General features: G+C 38.6%; 1 protein-coding gene across 1 annotated transcript in view; it reads left to right on the top strand.

Annotated features, from left to right (window-relative positions):
- The window catches only part of gpc6b (glypican 6b), a 97,777-nt gene that overhangs the window by 68,983 nt on the left and 1,424 nt on the right, over nucleotides 1-27,370 (top strand). Inside the window, exons 6-7 of the mRNA XM_038720602.1 lie at nucleotides 669-812; nucleotides 25,440-25,576. Coding sequence (XP_038576530.1) covers nucleotides 669-812; nucleotides 25,440-25,576 — 281 coding nt within the window. The remainder of the gene's footprint in view (nucleotides 1-668; nucleotides 813-25,439; nucleotides 25,577-27,370) is intronic.

Here is a 27,370-nt window from a genome sequence, read left to right as displayed (position 1 = left end):
CAGACCAATTATTGGTCCACCTCTAGAGGAAACGCAGTGAGTTCCTCCAAAGGTTCCTAGTTCCTAGGTATAGTTCCTTTGGTGGAAACGCGGCTTGAGAGGAGAGTTTGCTTTCAGTCACACTGGGCAGTGTAAGGTGTGTAATACACTTTCTGTCCAAGTTTAGGTTTTGTATTTGAATTATATGTTTCAATTTGGTCAGATAATCTTAGTTCAACTAACAGTAGTTAATGTGTTTCCTGTGTTTTACTGCACTTTTCTTTGCCCACAAAATTGTATTCAGAAAGAAAAAAAGTGGTTGTTGTAGGTGGTTGTGAAGATTTTTTTCTGCCTACACAGTTTTGGATGCCAGTTCTCATTCAGAGCTAAATGCTCTGTTGGCTTTCTCATGCAACAGATGCAGTTTTGTTTATGGTTTAAGTATATGTGGTATTTTCCCAAAAGCCTGTAAAAACTTAACTCTGTCATCTTAAATAGCATTGGTCACAGCCCCTAGTTGAATCACCTATCAACGTGGTTACCTCAACTTCACAAAGAGTACTGTCATGCTGGTAATGTGGGGTGAATGCTTCAGAAGACCTTAACAAAACAGCATGTTTTCCCTATTTTCTGTATCCAAAGTAATTTAAAGCCCTGACAGTTGGGTGCCCATGTTTTTGTAATTGCAGGTTTTTCAAGGCTGTGGCCAGCCAAAACCCGCAGGAATGACTAGGTCTACCCGTGGTGTTTCGGATGTGTTCAACGCTCGCTTCAGGCCGTACAGCCCAGAGGAGCGGCCCACCACTGCAGCAGGCACAAGCCTAGACAGACTGGTAAGGTGACAGAGCCAATGCTGCTGTTTTCAGGGGAGACACTGCTTCTGTGTAAACATCATTTGTCTTTCTGACTTGACACTGTTGATTAAAGCTGGTGATTTGCCACCGTAAGCCCCTGGAGCCGGAAATTAATTCTTTGTACTTGTCCTCCATTCAGGCCCCTCTATCGATTTGTGTTTGTTAACGAATCAACAGCTTTACCCCACGAGGGCAGTGGAAGGTGTGGTGCAGCGCACGTTCGGTGCCCTTCTTGTCTCTGTGTACTTGGCAAACAGAAAAGAAAGGCATGAAAGAGGAGATGAATAGATTTTGTGAGGCTGACCACATCAATTGTTTGCTGTAAAGCACACCTTTATTTTCTATCAGATTAGCTTTATGTTTGTTGGATTGGATCTTGATACATGGATTTCCATCTCAAACAACCTTGAAACCTAAAATGCTGCATCAGGGTAAAGGTTAACATGGAGCTGACAGACCAATTCAGCTGAGAGACAGTTCTCATCATGGATTACTTTTGCATCCACAGTGCCCTTCTTTTCTCCCCTCTAGCCTTTTTCAAAGTGACAAAGTTCAAATTGTATTTCAGTTATGTTGGTGTTTTGACATATTTTTATCAGAAACCGAAAAAATCTTTTTTGCAATATTGACTCTGTACCAAATATATTAAATCACTTTAGTGAAACAGCAGTCTCACCCACAGTGTTTTAAATTTGCTTAATGAGTTAAGTTAATAATAGGTTATTTTGTTAATGAATACATCATTTTAATTTAAATTTTTTGCTGGCTCTTAGAATCGCACAACAATAAATGAGTTATTTGTATTATTGAATAATAAACATGTTTTTTGGCACAATCTAATTAATTCTCCACACATTTTGATGTCTTCCATACAGCAGTTGCCTTTTTAGCTTTGCGTGTCCAGCAACAATTTCTTCCACCTACACTGAATTAATTAAGACTTTCTGTTTCCCTGCCTTTGTGCTGCAAACCAGAGGATTGTTTGGAATACGATGCAACACAGTGTAAGGTTCAAAATTTTATACTCATTTCCATCGTTTATGCTGACACTGTTGTCTGCAATTGTTTTGTGCATTATAACAAAATTATGTTTTAATATTGTGTGATTGGGAATACATTGTGTTCTGTACGTTAGGGATTTGCAGTAAACAAGCACAGTGACCTGTAAAGCCCAGTGGAATGCAGCACTTAGTGTGCTAAGTGTCATTCTCATTTTCATCTCACATGGAAGTCAGTGTCACATAGTCTCATTGAATTTGCTCGATAATCGCCTCTGTGGTGTGTTATGGCATCATAGTATCAGCTGATAAACATGGTATTTAACACCACAGGGATTGAGATGGCATAGTGTCCTCACAGCTAGTGAGGATTCCTCTCTGGAGATCCAACATGAAACTTTGTCAACCACCATTTCTATTCTAGACACATCCCAGCCCAAGACCCTCATTGCTTTAGCTAATAAAGTCAAGTCCTCGAGAAAGCCAACCAATCAGCAGGTGAAGTGCTCCGACAGAGCTGCCAGAGGAGGGAGCTGTGAAGAGTTGGTGGAGGGAGTATTGCAGCCAGCATCTGCTCCAATGCGACAGTGAAGTGGGGGTTCCAGACTGCTCATGAATAACTGAGCAATTAGCCTGCTTGGAGAATCTCACAAGATGGAGCTCAATGACAGGAGCCTACTTCTGTCATACAATAACGAGACCGCTGTACCTGGGCATAAAATTCTGTTATCAACATCTGTGTGCCCAAGGAATCCATGCTGATCATAGTGACCACAGGAAGCAGCAAATCGTGACATTTCTGTGGTTCATGGAAAGAAAAAGAAAATGCTTGGTTTGTCTTTTGGCTCGGTCTCGCTCACATTCATCATTTCAGTCACGCAATCAGGTGTGAGCAGAAAATTAAAACTCTGTGCGTAGAATTAGGAATTTCAATAAGTGTTTGAATGCTTTTTGGAATATAACATTTCAAAGAAACTAGCAACAACATGCATATTAAGCTGTATTAACTCAGAGCCAAATACATTATACCTGCATTAGGGGCCGTTCAGATGTGATGATGTAGAAAACGACAGCTGTGCCGCTTTCATCCTTTTATCCAAGGTGCTTGGGAGGTTGCACTACTGTTGCACCTGCTGTTACTCAGCAACCAAAACTGCTGCGGGTTGGGTTGATTTAAGTTATCACGACACAAAATGCAACAATTGGTAACATAACAACAGCGCATCATCAGGCTCACCAATTTCTGAGCTGATATATGTCCAGGCGCTGTTCCTTCTGTTGGTGTAAAAGTAAGAACTTGACAGCTTGTACAGCTCTGGGTATCCCCGAACGAGTATAATCAGGTGCTCTTCCATCTTAAGTTTGGCTGACCTTTCAACTGGATGTTGTGAAGTTGATTAATTCTCCTCACATGACTTGCTGCATTTGAAAAAGTTGAGATTTTTCCATCTCGGTGCGCTACAGAGAACATAACAAATGCGCAGATAAGACGCAATATCTGCACAGCCCCGTAACTGATTTTCCTTTGGCCATTTGAGGGAACCAAAACAAGCTGTAAACTCAACACTGATGTTTTAAGTAATACAGCAAAGTTGCTAGCAAAAAGTCAAATAGTCTCTTAGCTTTTAGCATTGTTTTTGGTCTCTACTCATTTCTGAGGGAAATATCTAGCTTTTTTAACTACATGCTCCACTATGTTCGCCACTAGTCGTTATCTTTATCTTGCTGCTGTTTGATGCTGAATAGGTAGTGTCTGGTGGGTCTAAACAGCAAAAAAAAAGAAGTGTTGCAGTATGAGAGTCCTACCAGAAGAGAGGCTATCAAGTCATATGAGAACCACATACAACATTATTTATCAAATTGGTTCAGAAATTTTGTTGGCGTTTGGCCAACAATTTTCATTCAGTGCATCCCTACTGAAAACAGCAGCCTGCTGCATCTTTCTCAGCGGTGAGAGTGAATCAAAACAAGTTGTCAGCCTTAAACCAAAACAATGAGCTGAAACATAAAGCTCAGCAGACCTGCAGAATCATGTGATAATTCTTTGGTTCATCAATACAAACAACCCCTTTTACATACAAGTCAATAAAAATATTGATTATTGTTACTTTTATATACTGTGTAAAGTTGTATTAATATGTATAAATATGGTGCCGTTCTATTGTGACTAGATGCTGGCTCAAAGAATACTGAGACTGTAAAGTCTGTTATAAAACCTCCAACTTCTCACCAGAAGTATTAAGAAATAATAAAAAATCTTCAATATTATTTAAACGAATATAAAAACAACTAACAACAGCTTTGTTTTCTTTGGTGACAAGTTTGTAGTCCATCTGGATTAGTTTTCCGATAATGAGCTGTGAAAATAAGCGTTAAATACTGCATATAGTGCCAAAACAAAGCAGTGCAGCATCTGACCAAACCTCACTGACCTGGGACTACTTGTTGAAATAATTAGCTCAGGGGCATCCTGCTGGTGGAGTGGTTAAGAAGCAACCGCTATGTTCCGTGTTCAATTTAAGGTCGGGAACCTTTGTTGCATGTTATCACCCCCTCTCATCACCTGCTCCGTCTCCTTGTTTCCTGTCTCTCTATTCCCTCGTATTATCAAACAAAGGCAAAAATGCAATAAAGATAAGTGTGACAAAAAGAGAGAAAACAGGCTGTCCTCCTCATGCATTATATCAGATGGGCTTTATAGTCCAAGCCTCCACATGTCAGTCACAACAGATGCTCAGAAACTTATGAGGATGTTACATGAGTACTTGAGTACTTACTTTAGTGTTCTCAACTAAAGATGGTACAGGGGTAATTTTTAATAAAATTACTTATTAATACATCAAATTTTCATTGCCTTATTGTCAATAGGCTCAAACCCCATTACAAATGAAGCACACACCTTGTTTTCTCTGCTGCTTGTAAAAGCCACTGCCATTCTGTTTTTAATGTGAGGACACCGGGTCGAATGCAACTCTGTGCGCACTCCCGAGCCTCTCAGACTACAGCGACAATACCGCAGTTAACAACATGCAGTCCACTAACACCATAAAGCATCCAACTCCCAGCAAAATACAGACTACACATAAGGATAAAAACAACAATAAAGTTTTATGTGCTGAAGCCCATCAGACCAAACAGATTTAGAAGATGGTGAGTAAAAACACAGTGAACATCAGAAAGGCTGGAGAAAACACGGAGAGAGTCACGTTAGCTCGCCGGCTAACGCTGTGCAGTTGCTAATGTTATCCTGTGTAAAGTTATAATGCTCACATTACTTCACCAACAAATGCGACCCATATTACTATCCTGTGTACCTGCAAGAAAGGATGTAACCGTAAAAAAACAAATGTGGAGCGATTTGTTTACTAGCCTGTGAGGTAAGGCAGGGCAGCCAGCTAATGCTGCATTAGCTCTGACCCGCCGCTGTTTGCTTTGTAACGTTCAGTTTAGATTTAGAACGTTGAGGTAACAGAGCCTGAACATGTCTGTGTGAAAAGCCGCAGCCGGCATGCCGGTGTTTCTGCGTTTATTGCAGGATCTCTGTATGAAAGTGGTTCTGTTTCGGATAATGCTCGCTCATGAGTTCAAGCGAGCACGCGTACGAGCACACACGTGGTTGCAATCTTACTACATAATGCCCCTTTAAACATCACCTTCATTTTTGTTGAAAATTAACCTACTTTAATAGTTGCAGTGGTTTGTTCAATTTACATTGAATTATGTTGGTTGAGGTCATGTTTTAAGTACCACATACCCCTGCTGTGAAGTCACTCCATCAGCTTGCAGTATAACATTGGTAGTTACATAAGCAAGTGAAGGCATAGTTATAGCTTTACATTTATACATGTCTAACTTTTGATGTAGTTCTATTGAGGTCCTGCAGTTGACATGCAGTAAATGCATCACCACCTACTGCTGAGGTAGCTTGTTCACATGAGATAATCTTGTCAAAGGAAATTTCCATACCAGACACATTGTTAAAAAAACTAAACGAATGGAAGAAAAAACATTGCAATAATGATTGAAAAATAGAGGCTTTTCGGTTTCAAAAGTTAACTGCAGTCATAAAAAGAAAAATAAATAATATTATTTTATTTTATTTGTTACAGAAGGTGTACTATAATTAAAGAAAGAAACACAGGCTACTGAACTAAATAGAATCAGTCAAGGTTTTTTGAACACAAGATGGTCGGCATCACTGAATCAGCGTGACTATGCCAAAATCCGTGTTTTCGTTTTCTTGGTCACTTAAGTCATGCTATTTGTCAAATGAAGCCTGAAACAAGGTGGAATCTGCATTATGATTGCATAAAAAATAGAGGTGGTGTGGAAACATCACTATCTACTCTTTATATTTATGATTTTACATTTATTCTATTTACCTCTGCAGTGTCAGGAGAATGGTTTAACTGGTTGCTAGATCCAAATATTTTCTGTTGGTTTGGCTGAGGTTGTATAAGGACATATGCTATTATGTGTTTGGAATATAAACTGAGTAGTAGCACTAGGCATCACATGCATTTCCCCTCACTTAACATTAGATCCCTTTAGAGCTACAGTGAGACAGTTGGTCAGTAGGTGGCTTTTATGAATTATTTATAGTATTGAACAGATATTTTGTTGAAGATAGATATCTGTCTGCAGATGTTGTTGTTAGAAGATTTGCTATGGTTCTCAGTTCTGTTTTTATGTCCAGCATTAACAAAATACAGAAGGTCAAATGCAGGTTTTGACCAATAGCAGCTCTTCGAAGGCCTGGTACACCTGAGAAATATCACAAAATACGATAAAGGATTGTGACTTTTGTTTTTACTGGAAGCATTCTTTTATTGTGCATGTCATAATTGAAACTGCTGCCTCTATGCTGTATGCTATAGGAAAAAGTATAAAGGTGTCATTAGTGTGGCAACATTTATGTGTTTATCTTGCAGAAGGGACCTGACTAGGTTCCCCGTGAGAGGATCTTTGTTTTCCCACACATCCTGGCACAAGATAATTACCCATGACAGTGACACTGCTCAGCCTTGTGAAAGTTGACAATACTTTAAAAGTGTCCTTTGATAAGAACTTCTTGTCTGAATTTACCGCTAAAGTTGTGAGTCAAAGAATGTGCAAGGAATGGTTGGGAGTGCTTGCGTTCATTTCTTCTGTTGCCTATAGAGAAGCCTAGAGTAGCGGGCCCACCTCCAGCTCAATGAGCCATGACTGTTTAATTGCCTGACATTCTGTCAGAGCACACACCCTCAAAGCTCTGAGAGAAATGGAGATTTAAAGTCCAAACAGGGGATAAAGGCACAACAGACTGTCAGGCTCGGAGGCACATTATAGATAAGAGGTGGCACTTTTAATTTGACATTTGTAACAAGTTTGGTGCAGTTCAATTTGGTGTAGTTTTTTTGGTCCTTTTTGTCTCCCTTGTGTAATACACGGTTCACATTTTATCAGTGCGGCCCTGTGAACAATAGGAGCAAGACACAAACAAGACTAGACTGTAGAAAGAGCTTGTAGGGAACAATATTTGTCAAAAATGAATCCTTTGATCTACAACTTATAGTCCATAAGTAATATTGGACCCTCTTTTTGCCTAGCGTTCAAAAGACACGTCTTGAAAGACAGTTAACTGATGGAGACATCACTGGTGACTACAAGATTATTCATTTACATGCTCTTACCTGGTTATTAATAAATTAAATCCGACTCATCAATAGCCAGCATCCAACATTCTTGATGAATTGAGAAAGTTCTTTGTTAACACTAGGTCAGTTATTCTGCATGTGCAGAATTTCCCTGAAAAATACCTGTAATTTCTGGAGTTTTTAAAAGGATTCTATTGATTTAGACTGTTATTGCCACTTTCAATGTGTTTGTGTTTACTGCTACAAGATGACACTGTTCTCAATTCACACAGAACAAAGTTTTCTTGCAACGGTGCTACCAGAGACAAAACAGGAGAAAATACAATTGAGCTTCTGATTATTAAAGTCCCTTTTTCGCTTACAAATGTTATAGTAAATGTATTTTTTTTTTTACAAAATCTGATATTCACCTAAATGTTTTCATTTTCTTAAATTCAATTTTCACCTGTTTCTTAATATCTAAATTATTTTTTTCTGTGCACACAAATATAATGATCCAGAATACACATCAAATGGAAAAGCTATAATTGTAAACAAATCCCCTTTCATCTGTGCAGGTATAATTTTCTCCTGCTGTTCTCCTTTCTCCATCTCTCTGCCTGTCTCACCCTGTCACACAATCTTTTGTGCTGCTGGATAAAGTAAACATTTTTGAAAACCAAAAACAACAATGAACAGTGGCTATCCAGCATGCATTCAGACATACACCCCAAGGTTAGTCTACACTTGCCACAGAAATTCCCAACTCCTGCTTGAAACAGAAACACACTTAACAAAATATAGTAGAAAATACTCTTAGTGGAAACTACAAGATACTCAGTGGTTTCCAGCCTGGGTGAGTAAATATGAAGGGTCACATGATGATAAACAACATAAACAGAAAAATGTGTTTATTTTTCGAGATTTTGTCTAGTCTTGGCTTTTTTTTCTTGTGAAATACTGCTTCATTGTACTTTTCCAGGCCTCTAGTTTAACTGCTCACTCCTTTATGAAACTGAAATTTGATTTGCCAAGACAGAAGGGGAGAGGGAGAGATTCAAGTTCCACATAGATTTAAAATAATGACAGCAATAATAACAGGACTAATAATAATAATTGCAGTGTCAAGCTGGAAACATGGGGGCAGTTGGTGGTGACAGAAGGGGAAGAGAGAGACGGAAAAGTGTAGAACTACAGGAGAGGGAAGAGGTTGAGTTAGTTACATGTATTAATTGGATAAGAATGCATATGAAGGGGGAGAAGATGAGAGAGGAGCTTGGTGCATCATGGGGAGTCTCCCGGCAGTCTAGGCCTGTAGCGGCATAAGTAAGGGATGGTTCAGGGCTCACCTGAGCCAGCCCTAACTATAAGCTTTATCAAAGAGGAAAGTCTTAAGCCTGTTCTTAAATGCGAAGATAGTGTCTGCTTCCTGAATCCAAACTGGGACTTGATTCCGCAGGAGAGATCAAGAACTGTTTATGGGTGTTATATTCTCACGCTATTTGCTTCATTGTGCCAATGAGCATTTGAGGAGTCAGAAAGAGACAGTCGCTCTTGCCTTCTTGGGTAGCCCTCTCATTAACAATAATTTGCACTCGAATCTTAGTTTTCCTGTTTGCTCTTTTTCTTTAGGTACTCCAGTTTTCCACAACATACCATGCAGGTCAATAAACTGCTGTTAGGTGGAATGCGTGACTGTCTATATTTGTTAGCATTGCGAGAGACCAGTGATCTGCTCTCTCCTTGCTTTTAGCTAGTACGGTCTATATGTGATCCTGCCATCCATGACTGTGATTCAGAGTAAGTGTGTGAAGAGTACAATTGAATGGATAAAAGGTGCAAAAATGTAGTTCTGATCTGATCCAGAACAGTTTATCAGCTTTTTATATGTGGTGTGTGGTGGAAACTGAAATCACTGTAATACACAGGTAATACATGGGTAACTTGTAATGGTATAACATTGAGTAAAACTGAATATTCGTGCACATAATCTTTTTTTACCTCTCATTCTTTGCCATGCTCAGTAGGAGACACTAAGTAAAACATCCGTGTGTGGTTTGTGAAGTCAGTTGACAGGAAAAAAGCACAACCACTCCTTTCCCCAAAATCTTGACCCTGGCATTATATTTCCGCAGTCTAGGAACATGTCAAGCCACTGAAACATTCTTGCTTTGGATACAGCTTAATGGAAGTAAAGTGGGCCTATCCACAGCTCCACTCTCTCTGAGTTGTTGTATCTACTGACTCTTGCCCAAACCATGCAATTATGTAGATTCCACAGATTCTAACATAACTCATACTTTTTCTAAGACCACACAAAAATAAATAGTCTAGAAGTGCATATGTGGCATGATAGTTTAGGGCATTGTTTGACTATAAATTAAACAATTCCGTTTGTAAAGGGGTGGCACGCGAGCATAAATATTCAACTGCAGTAAAATTAAAACTTGACGAATTCCACATATACCTTTAAATGTGAATCATCAAACCCCTTCAGCACCAAAACATGTTTTGTCTGGCTAGTTGTGTAGACACATTTTGATGATTTATTACCGGAGAAATGTGGACAACAAGCATGAGTTGAAAATGTTCAATAGTGGCTGTATGATGGGTATTATGGAAGGCCAATAACCTTTCTTACATTTAAAATCATAATCAGTTCCTTTTTAAAGCTAACCACCTGTGCAGTACACACTAATCATGCTTCTATACTAGTTAGTGGTCTTTTAAATTTATTTTAAACATGAAAGACAAAAACATAAATAGCTTACCAGAGCAAACATCATGTCAAGGCACATTTTGTTTCTCAAACAGCTGTGTTTACTGTTGGTGAAGTGAGAGAGAAAGTGACATCTATTTCTAAGCATGATACTCTGGTCTGACACACCACATGCAGATCGTCTACATTTCACGATAGGCAAGTTTGTTCCCACACTGCAGTGATAGTACTGTATGTTCTCTTTATCAAACGTTCATATTAGTGTCTCAGAAGAGCCAACATGCAGAACCACTATCTACTGACTCAGGTCTTTTAAAGGACATTTTGAAGCTTGATGTTAGGTTTACTGCTTGTGGCCTGGGAAACAGGGGAGGTCGGGTGGACCTGATGTGGGAGAGGGTTGAATGCCAGGAATTGAGATCCTGGGACTTCCTGAGAGTTCTACAGGTGCTGGTCATATAATTAGGATATCACAAAAAATTGATTTATTTCAGTAATTTCATTGAAAAAGTGAAACTTGTATAATGTATACATTCATTCCACACAGACTGATATATTTCAAGTGTTCATTCCTTTTAATTTTGATGATTATAACTGACAACTAATGAAAACTCCAGAATCAGTATCTCAGAAAATTAGAATATTGTGAAAAGGTTCAATATTGAAGACACCTGGTGCCACACTCTAATCAGCTAATTAACTCAAAACACCTGCAAAGGACTTTAAATGGTCTCTCAGTCTAGTTCTGTAGGCTACACAATCATGGGGAAGACTGCTGACTTGACAGCTGTCCAAAAGACGACCACCGACACCTTGCACAATTAGGGCAAGACACAAAAGGTCATTGCAGAAGAGGCTGGCTGTTCACAGAGCTCTGTGTGCAAGCACATTAATAGAGAGGCGAAGGAAAGTAAAAGATTTGTGTGCAAAAAAAAGTGTACACGCAATAGGGATAGCCACACCCTGGAGAGGATTGTGAAACAAAACCCATTCAAAAATGTGGAGGAGATTCACAAAGAGTGGACTGCAGCTGGAGTCAGTGCTTCAAGAACCACCACACACAGACGTATGCAAGACATGGGTTTCAGCTGTCGCATTCCTTGTGTCAAGCCACTCTTGAACAAGACAGCGTCAGAAGCGTCTCGCCTGGGCTAAAGACAAAAAGGACTGGACTGCTGCTGAGTGGTCCAAAGTTATGTTCTCTGCTGAAAGTAAATTTTGCATTTCCTTTGGAAATCAAGGTCCCAGAGTCTGGAGGAAGAGAGGAGAGGCACAGAATCCACGTTGCTTGAAGTCCAGTGTAAAGTTTCCACAGTCAGTGATGGTTTGGGGTGCCATGTCATCTGCTGGTGTTGGTCCACTGTGTTTTCTGAGGTCCAAGGTCAATGCAGCCGTCTACCAGGAAGTTTTAGAGCACTTCATGCTTCCTGCTGCTGACCAACTTTATGGAGATGCAGATTTCATTTTCCAACAGGACTTGGCACCTGCACACAGTGCCAAAGCTACCAGTACCTGGTTTAAGGACCACGGTATCCCTGTTCTTAATTGGCCAGTAACCTTGCCTGACCTTAACCCTATAGAAAATCTATGGGGTATTGTGAATAGGAAGATGTGATACGCCAGACCCATCAATGCAGAAGAGCTGAAGGCCACTATCAGAGCAACCTGGGCTCTCATAACACCTGAGCAGTGCCACAGACTGATCGACTCCATGCCACGCCGCATTGCTGCAATAATTCAGTCAAAAGGAGCCCCAACTAAGTATTGAGTGCTGTACATGCTCATACTTTTCATGTTCATACTTTTCAGTTGGCCAACATTTCTAAAAATCCTTTTTTTTGTATTGGTCTTAAGTAATATTCTAATTTTCGGAGATACTGAATTTGGGATTTTCATTAGTTGTCAGTTGTAATCATCACAATTAAATGAAATAAACATTTGAAATATATCAGTCTGTGTTTGTATATAATATCCAAGTTTCACTTTTTGAATGGAATTACTGAAATAAATAAACTTTTTGATGATATTCTAATTATATGACCAGCACCTGTAGTTAATATCTGCTACTGTTTCCAGGGATAAATACCACCGGGAACCCTGGTATTTTAGCATTTAGCTAAGTACATGCCACAGATTTGTTAACTTAAATCATTCGACACAGTGACAGAATCAGTCAGGATCTAACTTAGCAGACAAATCAGACAATCAAATATGAGATCAATGTGTTTTCTTTCATCTCTAAGACAGTCTACTTTTAAAACAAATTGCTGCTACCACATAAAATAATAAATAATGAAGAAAAACATCATTAAATAAAATATTTTTTGCAGCTCCGTTGTTAAAATCAATTTAAATTATGGCAAGAAATCCTGGGAAAACAGTGATATATATTCCCAGAAAGTAAGGATTTAAACATTTCAGGAAATCCTTCAATCTTAAAGTGGAATCATAGACATAAATAAGAACGGTGGTGATGGGGCAGTGGATAAGACTATGCTTTTGGTGTGAGAGACCTGGGTTCAATCCCCCACTGTGACCCATCCACTAATGTGTCCCTTAGCAAGACACTTAACCCCTAGTTGCTCCAGAGGCATGCAACCTCTGACATGTATAGCAATTGTAAGTTGCTTTGAAAAGTGATGCCAATGTGGAAGTGCCTCAAACCTGCATTCTTTCTAATAGCCAGCAGGGGTCGACTCCACTGGTCACAAGTCCAATTGTGTCGAAGTCTATGACAAAATTACCCTCTCACTTGATATTACATTACCTCATTACCTCAGTAAAGATTTTCCTGATGAGTTTGTGGTCTCAATTGCTAGTTTCAAGTCTTCTTCAATGCAGCATGATGTTCATTTTGTAAATTATCCACAAACCAATGGGTGATTTCATGGTGGTTTCATCCACTTTTTATATAGTCTATGAGTGGGATGAACAAGTGGTAGCTAAAGTGGCTGAGAACGACTGAAACATTTATGAAAATACAGCAAACACTCTTCAAGTGTATCTTTTTAATTGACTTATTTTAACACATTAGACTAAGTTATGTTATTTGTTGAGATTAGCTTCTTGTGGGGGAAAAATATTTCAGATAGTGGGACACCCAGTAACTCCCAGGAACTGCAATTTAAACTACTATAGCCTTATATTCAGCCTTCAGTCTGCTAATCATAAACTTGCACAAGTAAACAGATCTTTAACAGAGGAGTTTAGACTATATTCTCTGAATGCTAATTAGAGACAGAAGAGACGTAAGTAGTTTAGGTCCCCCCTCAGAGGAAGATCCTGCATTATGTATGGTATCTGTTAATGAATGATCTGAATTCAGATTAATGTTTAGTCTGTACATGTCAGGTATGTCAGTACAACTACCTTTACTATTACTGTCAAACATCTGCAATATTCCTGTTCTAAACGTATCATTATACCAGACTAGTAGTCCACTACATTTCTGAAGGAAATATTGCACTTTTTACTTCATTAAATGTATTATAACTATATTGGTAATTAAAATTTAAATTGCATCAATATTTATATTAAATAATAGAATATTGATTATTATTGCTATTATTTAATAATTAATAATAGAGTTTAACTTGTGTTAAATTCATCTTCGGGCACCACTCTTGAAGTAGAGAAAGTGAACCAATTAATTCATTTAGTCTCAGAAAATATACTAAACTCTGATTAATAATTAAATACTATATACGAAATGACCATCAGTAGCTAGTAGGTTGAAGGATTTGGAGTTCTACATCGAGGTTGGCGATATATTTACTCTTATGCAACATTAAATAAATGTATATCCATAAACATTTAAGATAAGCAAAAGCTAAGAGATGAAACATAATTAAAATGCACTAAAGAACAAAAGGTATGTGTGTGTGTGTGTGTGTGTGTGTGTGTGTGTGTGTGTGTGTGTGTGTGAGTGTGTGTGTGCGTGTGTGCATGTGTGTGTGTGTGTGTGTGTGCGTGTGCGTGCACACGTGCATGTTGAGTGCATGCCAAAATGAATGTGCGTCTGTTTCTTTGATCTGCACCATATGTTCAGCATGCACAAGCAGGGATACACGTGTTGCAAACAAAGGAAAGTACAGTTAAGTGTGAATTTTGTTTTCTCTCCACGTGTGCGTTTGAGGCCAAATCAGAGTTGTATGTGTGTGATCTGTGTCAGATAATGGTGTGAAGTAAAAAGGCATTAGTTAGCATGCAAAGAATGTGTCTGTGGAGCATAACATTACCTACATCAGTTTTAACCATGAAAACGATCATAACAATAAACCTCAGTACATGTACATTTATCAAAGCTAAAAAGTCCTGTACTTAGTACACTGTTAAGCTATGTGAAGGTATATAATTCCCTGGTATGCTACTTGTTAGCTGGCAGTACAGCTAACAGCAGCGCACGCTAGGAGTGGCTACAGTGAAGATGGGTCCCAGAGAAAAGAGAGAGAATGGAAGGGCAGCTGGCCCTTTTATTGACCTGATGATGTCACAGGTCATAGGTCCAACTGACCAATTGTTGGGAAAGCTGGGTCCATGGATGCAATTCAAATCTAGAGGTCAATTCCTTAAGGATTGTGAGAGACTAAGGCCCCATCCACACTACATTCATTTTTGTTTAAAAACGGAGTTTTAAAACAAATACGGTCTCCGTCCACAGCTGCTTTTTAGCTGTGTATCAGAGTTGATCTACATCTAGATTAAAATGACTGAAAAAGGCCCATCTAGTGGCTGTTCACGTACACTGGCCATGCGCGTGCCGGTGCAAACATGAAGCAGATGGGCTATTACGTAGTTACAGAAGATTTGAAAGAATAAAGTAATGCAGATGAAGAATCACACCAGATTTTATTATGCATGCACCAAAAACGAGATGGAACTGTTACTGACTGTAACACAGGGTGACTGTGGCAGAGGAAAACAGACAAAGTAAACGGCTACATGCAGAGTACAAGTGTAGATTATAAGTCTTATTTGCACAGTACAAAATATTTTAACAAAAATACCAAATCAAAAACTCTAAGACCCAATCAGAGAGCCAAACCTGAGTGTCTGCGTCATCGTTTCTGAAGTCCTCCGTTTTTGCCCGTCTTCACTAAAATGGAGTTTTAAAGCGAAAAACAGGGTTGGCAGCATTCGCCGTTTTAGTCTGGACGGGAGGTTCAAACGTAGCAAAATGTTTCAGTTTTTAAACGAAAACGCAGTAATGTGGATGGGGCATGAGTGCAATGGCTCAAAGGTTTAGGTCACACAAATGAACAAATTCATCTGTAAAGTCCCCTTGGTCCCAACAATTATATTTCTACTATTACAGTTATAGTTACAAATGACTTTGCACATAATGATTTTACTGACAAAATATATGTAATAAATCAGTTTACATTTTATGCTATTCATAAATTGTGGTTTTACTGCTTTTGTAAAAGTAAAGGATCTGAATAATTCATCCAAAACTGACTAGACCTATCTGCATGGTCACACACCCACCCAGGTTTATTAAGTGTGGATTCTTTAATTCATCATATAAAAATGCAATATTGTATTATTTGTCTTGCTGCCACTGTTTTACATTCAGCGAATTGGGTATCTGTAATGCAGAGGAATATGTGCATGTCAAATTTGGATGTGGAGAACTGATACCCGTTAACAGCTCCCGCTCTCAAAAACAGCACCATTGCAGGTTTATGTCAAAATATGCAAAAATGCACATGTCAGCCATCAGTTTGATCCCTAGACTGGCATTAGGAACAGAGAGCACTGAAAGGTGACATACATCTCCTACCCTGTTAACTCAGTATCACTGATGGCTCCTATAACCCCCAGCTGCTCCTGTGGAGCTGCTCAGTGGCCAACAGATCAGACTGTCTTTGAACTGAACAACTTCCACTTGTCAGCGTAAGTGATAGTGTGAGTGTGGAGCAGGGCATTCCTTGAAATAAGCTTCATTGAATCTGAAGTTTTTTTTTAAAAAAAGGGCCTGTTTGTGTGGGTGTGTGACCATGCAGATGAGTCACTCTTCTTGCACACCACATATCATGTTGTTGCTCAGTCAAGACTGCACACTCTGTTTTGAATGGACCTCTGGGATCTGTACTATATCAAAACCCACTTAAGGTGACGAGTAACCACAGTAACCACAAATCCGCTCATCCACCAAAGCAAAAGATGAATTCCAGGATAAGCACTTCAGGATTTGTATTACACATTATAACAAAAAGCAGACACAGTTGTGGCTGTGAGAGGGGTTCTCTGATTGAGTGAGTTAAAAGTCTCACCCTTAGAGAGAGAGAAAGGAGCTGGGTATGTCGATGAATAAAAAGCAGAACCCTCCCACATGACTACTCAGTCATCATAAAAAATAATAAAGGGATATAATTATATAATGCATCTGAGGAAGATGCAAGGGGACGTATCCCTTGCTGACACATCTCAATCAGGTTATCAGAGAACGGTTGTAATAGCCATACAGTACTTTCTGACCTTGGTGCTGTCGTGAGATGAAGACATTACACATGCTGTATTAAGCCAAAAGGTGCAGCCACAATAAAATATTTATCATCCATAGTTCATTGTTGTCATTCACACGGCAATATCAGTAATGTCAAGGAGACCAGCAGAATTAGAACGCTGTGAACTTACACGTTTCTGTTGAATATAAAAATATATATATACTGTAGTAGAAAACCCAGGCATCACATACTGTACATACAGTTTAATGGCAGCAACATGTTAAATGTTTTTATTTTATCATGATGTTATTTCAAACTTTTTTCACAACACTTTCACTAACGTTAGGTTGGAGACCTAACTTAGCTGTTGGGCGACAATAGAAAGCTCAAGTTTACTCAAAACCTGTCTGATTGGCTCGATGTTGGGTAGATTTGGTTTATCAAAGATGCTAGCAAAGCAACACAGTAACACACAACAGAAATGTCAGATTGCTCAGACCATGTTTAATAGTTACAGTTACGGCTGAAAATGACTATAGAAATAAACAAATTTGCCAATTTTACATATCTCCCCAATTCAAATCAGCTGTCAGAACAACCCATGAATTTAACAATTCATCCTCCTTAAAATCAGATCCCATGTCAACCAGCAGTTATAATGCCAAGAGACTAAAATCTTTCTCAAAATTTTAATTAAAATCATTCCATGCATTGACCCTTCTTTCTTAGCGACTAATGCTGGTGCCATAAAAGCTCTGCTACTTTTCATATCTGTCAATACATTAATGAGGCACATTGGCCCCATTACACTCTAGGCAGCCTGCCTCTCTGGGGAACAAGGGCAGCAGGGAGAGAGCAGGCCTGCTGATGATTGCTCTGTTTTCCACAGAGCATAGCTTCCCTTTAATCATCTCGCTTTTTCAAACTTCACTGTCGTAGCCTTGGGCAACTCATAAGCGCAAACCCACCAGTATTTCATCAATATTCTGTCATATTTTTCTTACTGTGGGATCATTGTGTGATAAATTCTGCTCACCACGTACCATACTCCATAGTGCCTAACTGTGTAGATGCCATGGGACAGAGAAAATGGTTTGTAGCGGTTTTAAGTAAAATGGGCTACATTGGGTTTGTTGTGTGAAATATGGAGCAATACAATTTTCAAGAGGCCAGTTAGGGTTAGGTTCTATCAACACCTGTGCACTGACTCATGACTAATGAAGCATTACTTTAATCATGGTGTTACAAATGTCCGTAAAATCACAAGGGAGAGTTGAAAAAAGTTAAAATTTTTTAATTAATATATGTTTTGAGATTATTACTCAGTAGAGTGATCAAACCTGATCAAATTAGCCTAAAGAGACCAAAGTTGTTAGTTTGTAATTGTGCGACTCTTGTAATAACACAGCTTCTGCTATTTTTGGAACCAGCATTATTTCCTTTTTGTGTTTTTCAAGGTACACAGACTCACCGTCACATTAAATTAAAGGCAAGATGAATTATTTCTCTTACAACAGCTATGAAGACTGCTGAAAGTTGAAAATAAAGTTATGTCTCCGGGGTATCACAGAACTGTGCGGTTAGATTCAGTATTCAGCTTTCTCTTACTGAAGTATGGAATAAAACTAAAATTTGACACTGTAGTCAGACAGTGTGGCAGCAAATCCAATATAATGTACTTGTGCAATTACATCAGCAAACTGTATACAATTTTATACAGTTTTTATGTATAACACTGATATGTGATAAATATTCATTACTTTTGTTTATTGCTTCAATAGTATCTGTATCCTTCCCTCAGTTTCTGTCAAATGAACGATTAAGATTGATCTCACAGCATTTCCGCTATTGTTCAAAACCGTGGCTGAAAAATCAAAACAAATACAAAATAATTGCTAGTTTTGAATAACAATAGGATTTCACTTTATGTCAAGTATCCATTCTCAGGAAGCAGCATCTCACAGTGCTGTCACCAGGAGATATAAGAAAGATACATGCACTGCTCTGGCTGAGGCTTTGTCGAGATCCATGTTAAATCATGTTGTAGTATTCTGTTGTGGCAGATTTATGCTGGGACATAATCAGTTGTAATCAAGGGAAACAAGGAGGGCGGCTCCAGCTGAGAGTTGAAAAAAGTGCATTGGCCCCACGGAATGATGCTAAAAATGGTTTTATCTTGAACACATGGTGTGTCGCCCGGCAGCGGAGAAGAGAAACCACTGCTGCACTGTCATATCAAACCGCTTTTTAGTTTGCAAGTGGTTGTGCTGTTTTCTAACCATCATTTGCTTTGGTGTACCATTCCCATCTGTGTGAGTACTGCTAGACAAACAGCTGGGCAGTGTCTTTCTAGTCTCATCTATTGTGGAGTCACAGAGGGGAAACAGATTTGCTTTGGTCCTCTGTTGATGGATATTGATTGGATGAAAACTGCCCATCTAAACGCACTCTGGTAGTTACCTGCTCTAAGCAACACCAGCAGTCACCTTTGAGGTGAATGTTTCCAGACAAGGACAAAAGAGACCTGACAAAGGGGTGACAACCGCTACTAAAAACATTATCACAGAGGTCATTTACTTGGTTTGCTTTGGGCTAGCCAAGATTATTTCTACTCTACTGATTTTTTTAATGTGCTAACATGCTTTAGAGCCAGATGGCAGGTCTTGGTTGAGAGAATTTGCTGTTTATGGGTAGCCCTGAACCAATGAGGAGGGCTTTATAACGTGTTAGACACCGGATTAAATAGCCCTGTCCAGGGACATACACCCATAGGGCCTCAGCACCCTGATACTTGACACTGTGGCAGTTGATCGTTTGGCTACATTACCACATAGTGCACCCAGACTTAGAGAGCAGCATGTATTAGTTTTTAGGATTGGCTCTGTCAACAATATAACTTGATCAAGAATGTGATGAAGAGGCAGAGTTATTCTTACTGCAGCCTTCCTCCTTGTGAGAAACTATTCAGTCTGTCCTCAAAGTGGTCACTGGTCAGGGAGAGACTTATGGCATGGCCAAGGTCTTGGTATGAGCAGAACCGACTCCCTGACCCCTGTAATTGAGATGCAGGAAGAAAACTGCATTCGTATCAAATGAAAAACTATTTTAACGCAGACAGGAGGAGCAGTTGCCAGGGAAAATAAGTTGATCGAGGAGTTGTCTGTCCCTTGTGGTTAAGTGGCGAGACCTGCTGCCGAGTCTATGATTAGATTGAACATGCACTAATTTAGCTCAGACTTGCTCCAGAGGGATGTTCTCTGTGTCAAGCGGCGACGACATCCCCAGATAGATGCTTGAAAAAGGACTAGCTGTTAATTTAACAAGATAGAGGTGTTTTAACTAGCATGAAACAGAATGCCCGACAAGCTGCTTGTTTGTGAGCGAGAGAAAGGGATATTTACTAGCTGAATGAACAGCCAGGGGAGACACTGAGCACTGTAGGTCAGCTTTGACAGCGCTGTGAGCATGATGTGTTTTGAGAGTAAAAGTTAGAGAGATAGTCTGGCCACACATATCTTTTTTTTTCTTTTTTTATTGAAAGGCAGATAGCACGTCCGGGCATCGTCCCATGGCCAGATAAGAGCTTAGCCCCCTGTCATTGTGTTGTTGCCAGGACTGCAGCTTCAAAGCCAATGACACGTCAGCTTTTGATCTGAGAATAGGCAAGGGCATCTGAAAACTGCTGGTCAAAGTACAGTTCACTCACATTTCTGTGCTGAACTGAAAGGTGGCACACAGCTGACACCCTGTTGACGCACAAACAGAAAAACTCATGACCTGCCCGTGTGCGCACTGAGCTGCACACACACAAAACCAAGCCTGATGATAAATATTGTAAGAGACACTTGGAGTATGTGTAAACAGAGAATTTAGGCCTACTAACACCATTATCTCGCTGACTCATGCTGTTGTTTTTGGAAATAATTATTCTCTGTAAACATTTTCTCATGTTTGTCCATTCAAGCTAGCCAATTACCTTTTACAGTGAGTAAACGTACTGTACATCCAGTATGTTTGGGTGGATTTTATCTGTGGTGAAAAAAATCACTTATAAATGTGTGGTTATGTTTGGATAATGGCACGCTAAGCTGTGGCTACTTTTCAGTGCTGTTTACGGCTAAATGGATCTTCTGTATTAGTTTAGCTGTTTGGTAAACTTCCTGTTTTCCTGTTCCTGAGATACAGAGAGAAGAGAGGAAGAGAGAGAGAAGAAAATTATAGATATTGATTACATTTATGATTTAATTGATTATTAAATTATTAACAGATGAATCATTAAGTGGCAGAAAAATTAAGATCAATTACAATCATGCTCTGCTGCCCATTTCCGCAGTGGTACTCGAGATATTTCAAATGAAAACATGGAGAAAAGGTGGAAGAGGACAAATGCTATACAGCCCAGAGAGGACTGAGCATGCACTATTATATCACAGTTGAGAGAGAGACCAGGGGCTTTATTCACAAAGCTCCTCAGGATAGGAGTCTGGCCTAAGATCACGGGTCAGCTAGCCGTGAAACCTTCACTTTCACTTAGGACTGTAGTAACAGAGAGAAAGAAGAAATGGAAAAGAGACCACAGCCATAGTAAGGGGGGCAGAGAGAGAAACACAATGTGTATAATATATGGTTCATGACAGGTATGCAGACAGAGGGCAAATGAGAAATAATGTCTGAGAAGGAGCAAAACTACACCTTGCTGCAGCTTTACATCCTCATGGTTTGAATTGATGCTTAATCATAAATTATTGCTCTCCTTGTTTTAGCTAAACACAAGCACTTCTAAAGGATGCAACACGTCAACAATGTTCCTTCATTACCATAAGCACACACAGTGCCCTGAAGCCGTAAATACTCACGAAAGAAGCAAATGTGTATTAATCCACTGCTGAAAATAGTTCCCCACAGAAACAAATTGTACTTCTGTTTGAGTAAGATTTGCTAAAAAACTACTGTGCCCAGCTGTTTAAGGAAGTGTTTTATGACAATGAAACTTGTAAACCATTTGTAAAGATTTACATCTTCAATATAAACCAATGAGCTTAGAGTTCCACAGATAGGGTTAGGAAGTCAGAAAGTATTAGAAGAGAGACTAAAGTGTGAGTTTGGTGTTTTGATGGGGTTTGTTGACTACACCAGGTTTCAAAGGTTTGTTCAGTAAATTTTCCAAAGCGTAAGTTGAAACAACTTTACATTTTCTTACATTTGCATTGTTTTTAATCCCTAATGTGAATATCTAACAGTACCACTGTAATGTAAATTATAGGAATAAAAATTTAATACAGCTGTTAATTCTAAAATTGTAAATCCAATTACCTTTGACTTTCTCAATAGCCTGATAGAAAACCTTCATAGTCCTCAATGTGAAGCAGAAAATTCTATTACAGTTCTTTCCTAAAACACATGCATTTTCACAAAATTGTTGGGAACATTATACATCATGCCTTAAAGAAGCATAGAATATAGATGTGATGCACAAAACAAAAAGAGAGCTAGGCTACATACAGCCCTGTAGGATGTATCTGCCTCAGAAAAACCTTGGCAAAGCAGAAAAATATTCAATTCTTCTGTTCTTTGTTTTAGTGCAAAACAGTATCAGATAAATACTGAAACAACATTAAACTGTGACTTCACAGTCAATAATACAATTACAATATAATTACAACATTTTGCAAATAGATGAAAAGAAAGAAAGAATTGACAATAAAATACGGTTAATTTAAAACAAAAATAGGTGTTTGTCTATTTTCAGCTATGAAATATGGCAGTATGTTTAGAGGGAGATGCTAATTAAATATCTGTATTACATGAGTATGCCATTGTCTGTTTAATTCACAGTTTTTACATGCCTGGATTTTCTAGCACATTACAGTGTGAGGTTTAGTCAAACATTGCCAGTCAATCTCTTGCATTGATGGGCAGCCTTGACCCTCTGGTCAAATGAAAACTTCTCCGAAAAACATGTAAATTTCTCGGCAACAGTTTACCTTAATTCCCCCCTTTTAGCATTTATGGGCCTCATATAAACATTTAATAAATGGTTTATAACACACTGTAGTTAAGTTATAAAGCAGATGTAAGTGTTTTTTAATACATTTGTCAACAGCTATAACTTGGGCACCCGTAAGTGTAGGCTGGTGTATCAACCGATAATGAATGAATATAGTAAAATACCATTGTAATAATATAATCAATACTGTCCATTTAAAATGTCCTTATAGCTGCATTATAATATGTTATGAACAATTTATTATATGTTTATATACTGCTCATAAATGCTTATAAAGTGTTACAGATTTTTCAGATTGTCTAATGGGCTTTTAAAAGGTCTATTTAGCTTAAGATAATTTTTATCAATCTATAAAGGAACACTAAATCCTTCCGTTTATCTTAAAAAAATCTAAATCACCAGATTTAGTGATAGATGGTTTTTATTGGATGAGAAGCACGTTCAAGTGCTAAATGTAAGTGGCAATTATTCTGTGTGTGGGAGTAAAAGAAAGCAAAGTCCTTCATTGATCTATTATTTAAAACATTCTCTGTCAGTTAAGAGAAACATTTGTGCAGTTAATGCATATAGAAGGTGTGTGTCTTTTCCATGATAATAAAAATGATCATAGCTTGCACACAAAGTGAACAAATGCTTTTGTCAAATGCCTTGTCAGCCTTTATTACACTTCCATATCACACACTAATAACACCTTTAATGCCAACAGGAATTGAAATAGCTATCACACATCGTGATTATAGTGATCTGTTAGGATGTCAGTGAAAACAAACACAATGTAATATCCTGATGGGAGGCAAGGGGGAGGTTTTTTGTCTGTGATTTTTAATGAGAATATCAACCCTGTCAGTAATAGGCAGCTGATTATAATGAGGTTCTCTGCTCTACGCACACTTCTCCTTTCCTCCCTCACATACCATCATCATCCCTAAATATAATGTGGACACCATTTTCCTGTTTATACTGTAGATTTTGTGTGCAATTTGTGTGCCTCCTCTGTTTCCATGGCAAGTACAGGCTCTATGTTAGACCACATGGAGATACAAGTGAGCATGAAGTTGAATGTGAAAGAAACATCATTGGGAAACATAATTGGTTTCAATTTGAAATGTATTTTCTCACTTTCATTTCCTCTCTGTATTTTCTTTCTGGTGGCTTTCATGTCCCTATAGCTCAAAGACATAGTGCCATCTAGTGTGCGCTGCGGACGGTTGCATGCCAGGGGCTGCTTGTTGCAGTGGTGTTACTTATTCATGGGCAATGCGCAATGAAGTGAGAGCCAGACTTTCCTCAGAGGCATGTTTAAAAAGGCTCAACCTTTCCTCTTCTATTTCTCCTTTAAGCATCAGACATTTGAGGTATTTTAAGTTCATCCTCAATGTACTGTGATTTTGTTCCCAGTTGATTCCTTTTAGTTACAGTATCTTTCTCAATAGCAAGCTTTATGTAACTGCTCAACTGTATTTGCAGTGGTTTGTTGAAATAGGAAACATTGCACATTCACTCTCTATAATGGACATATGGCTGAGTACAGTTTTGTGCAAGAATACTGCACATGTATTGAGAAATAATTAGGATCATCTCAGCCTATTGAAAAAGTTGGATTTTTTTTCAGCTACATGAAACATGGCAGTACCATGTTTAGTGGAGGCGCTAATTAAATATTTAGATCACATTCCCAGTTTAATTCCCAGTTTTTACAGGCCTGTTTTTGCCAGCAGATGCTAAGAAAAACTGTGATTCTCTCACTTGTTAAACTAAACTTAATGTGTGAGGTTTAGTCAAACATTGCCAGTCAATCTCTTTGCATTGAGTGCAGCCTTGACCCTCTGGGCAGTATCAGAGCTGCTGAAGTGCTTTGGCATCAGTGTGACAGGATTAACACATCAAAAGCAGAGTCGGGGCCTACAGCAGCGTCACACAGTCAGTACAGCACCTTTCATGTTCTGCTCAGGTTCACTACAATTTCACATAAGCCAACAGCAAGTCAGACGGAAAAAGATAATGGGGCCAACCTGCTGCTATCAGGCTTTCCCTCAGCTTCAGTGAAATATGTCAAATTCTGTGTTTGATGAAAGATTGGAGTTCAACAGGCTCAAGTCAGGAAACGATATCTGACTGTGTCACATGGTTGGGATGCAAAGGAGCATTTAAGTCTGACATTGAAGCTGAAATTATTGCTGCAAGCCTCCATGGTCTTACTTTTCATGATGCAAACATTCGATAGTCAACATAGAAGGAAAATTAAACCGAAATAATTTTTTGGGAGTCAGAGAGTTAAAGTGTCTCAGGGTTAAATCCCAAAATGTATAATCGCTTTGACAAGATGTGGTAATAAGTGCATCCAGAGTTTAGAAAAAGACTAAAACTCAGTTAGGACACAAAATAGTTAACCTTTTTTCATATATTTCAGAAGCTTCAAGGAGATCTTTCAGTGTCTGTATTTTTTCTCAGATGCTTTTACAAGGCCATATGTTAATTAGTAATATTGTTGTAAGGCTTTAAGGGGTACAGCTTAAATAAAGAAATCGGGCTGTGTGGGAGGGTTGTCATCAACATATAAAAGAAAAGGCATTGGTCACACTCTACTGTCTTTTTTATTTAATTTTCTTGCTCGGGAGGGATTCCAAATTGGATATATATATATATATATATATATATATATATATATATATATATATATATACAGTACATATATATACACACAGTATATTTTTACTCGGCTGTAACTCTAAGGCTGCAACTCCTATATTGGAACACAGACTTGATTTGTTTGCAGACGTTTTTTCCCCCCCATCTAACGACCCCTGTCTTTGCTTAGGTGGTTGACATAAAAGAGAAACTGAAGCTGTCAAAGAAATTTTGGTCCAACCTGCCTGAGGCAATGTGCGTGGAGGACAGAGTGACCGCTGGAAATGCCAGCGATGAGGAGTGCTGGAATGGACACACCAAGGGCAGGTAAGTGCGCCAGAGTCCTGGGCTAATGCAGGCTAATACAAAAGGTTACTTATAAGTCCAAAGTCCATTCAGCTCGACTAATGTTAATCAGTCTGATCCCAGAATTAAGGACCAGATTTAATACTTTCCCTGACTCAAACTCAAACTGTGCGAGACCTCGGCATATTTTGACTGTGATTGGTCAACTAAACAAACGGAAAGTGTTTTTTTAAATACTCAAGAGTTGATCGTTCTGGTATGGATTCACCCTTTACTAGGCAAGGCAAGGCAACTTTATTTGTATAGCATATATTATACACTGAGGCAATTGTTTGAAGAAAAAAATACAATAAAGGTAAAACAATTTAGATTAAAGTTCACAATTAAGTGGAAAAGTACAGACAGGATACACAAATTTAAAATATAAATTGCAGAGTGAATTACAAAAAATCACAAGTATGTTAAAAACACTTTTACAAGAAAACAAGAAATCTGAATAAATATATGTATTGTTTACTTGTTTTAAGCCTGATTTAAAGGATGTAATGTGGATGCAGAATTTCTGGAAATTTATTCCAGGCATGAGGGGCATAAAAGTAAAAGCTGCTTCTCTATACTTTGTTCTGACCCTGAGTAACAGTAAGCAGACCATCACCTGAATAACTGAGAGGTCTGGCAGGTTCATAACATTGCAGGAGATCACACATGTATTTTGTTCTTAACCCATAAAGTTTTTTTTAAACATGCAACAGAATTTAAAACTCACTTCTGTGCCACCCTGGCAGCCAAAACAGATCTCAGCACTGGTGTGACACGGTCCATTTTCTTAGTCCTGGTTAAAACCCCAGCAGCAGCATTCTTGATTAGCTGCAGTTGTCTAATAGCTTTAGTAGAGAGACCTGGAAAGACATTATTACATTAGTCAAGCCCAATGCTTTGGACATGAATTCTTTAATTATTGAGATATTTTTATGGTGATAGGCAGATTTAGTACTTGCCTTGATGTGTTTGTTTAGGTTTGGGTCAGATTCCATAAGGTTTCAAGGCGAACAGTCACTTCACCTCTTTAGCACCAAAAACAATGATATTTATTGCAATTTCAGTGTAATCTTTTTAATTGGTTTTGATGCTTTTTGCATATTTTTATTTTATGGAGTTGTGTTTTCATTCATTCTTAAACATGTGCAACCAGCATGGGTTCTCCCTGTTAATCTTATTTCATTTTCAAGGGAAATAGTTGCACGATCGCTCCAAATCCCCACAGCCAGGGCTGAGGTAAATTGATTGATTGTGCTGTTTTAATTCATAACATCAAATGTATGATCAAAAGATGTTCAGCATTCATATTTTAAATTATCTGAATAACTCTTATAATTTAATCCTGGACGTGGAAGCTGCTGCTATTCACTGTGTGACCAAAAAGAAATTACAAGTGAAATCAGTCAAGGGAGCCAGATGTTAGTGAATGGGCTCATGGGAAACAACCACTGTTGTGTGAGGAGATTTGTGGTATGCCCTCACATGATGGCCTGCTGCAGCAAGAATGCAGGCAGATAACGTTTTCCCTGGAGAAATAGCTCACAAGCACAATATGTCAGAAGGCTACCCAACATGATTAGGTCACATTTGACCAACACTGTTATAACCTCAAAGAGCTACTCTCAGCATGACACTTCATTTCACCCTTAGCCTTGCTCTGGCATTGCTCATTGACACAGGACTCGTGAAAATTCTTTGTCTAGGGTCACAAATATTCTTTTTCTATTCACTAATAAGCACTCACTGGATTCCTTGTCAAGCATCTTGTCAAAAATA

This window comes from Micropterus salmoides, unplaced genomic scaffold (assembly GCF_014851395.1).
Source record: "Micropterus salmoides isolate LMB-PRFRI ecotype aquatic unplaced genomic scaffold, ASM1485139v1 Ms_hic_scaffold_15, whole genome shotgun sequence".
Taxonomy (NCBI): Eukaryota; Metazoa; Chordata; class Actinopteri; order Centrarchiformes; family Centrarchidae; genus Micropterus; species Micropterus salmoides.
This window is presented reverse-complemented; position numbering and strand designations above follow the sequence as displayed.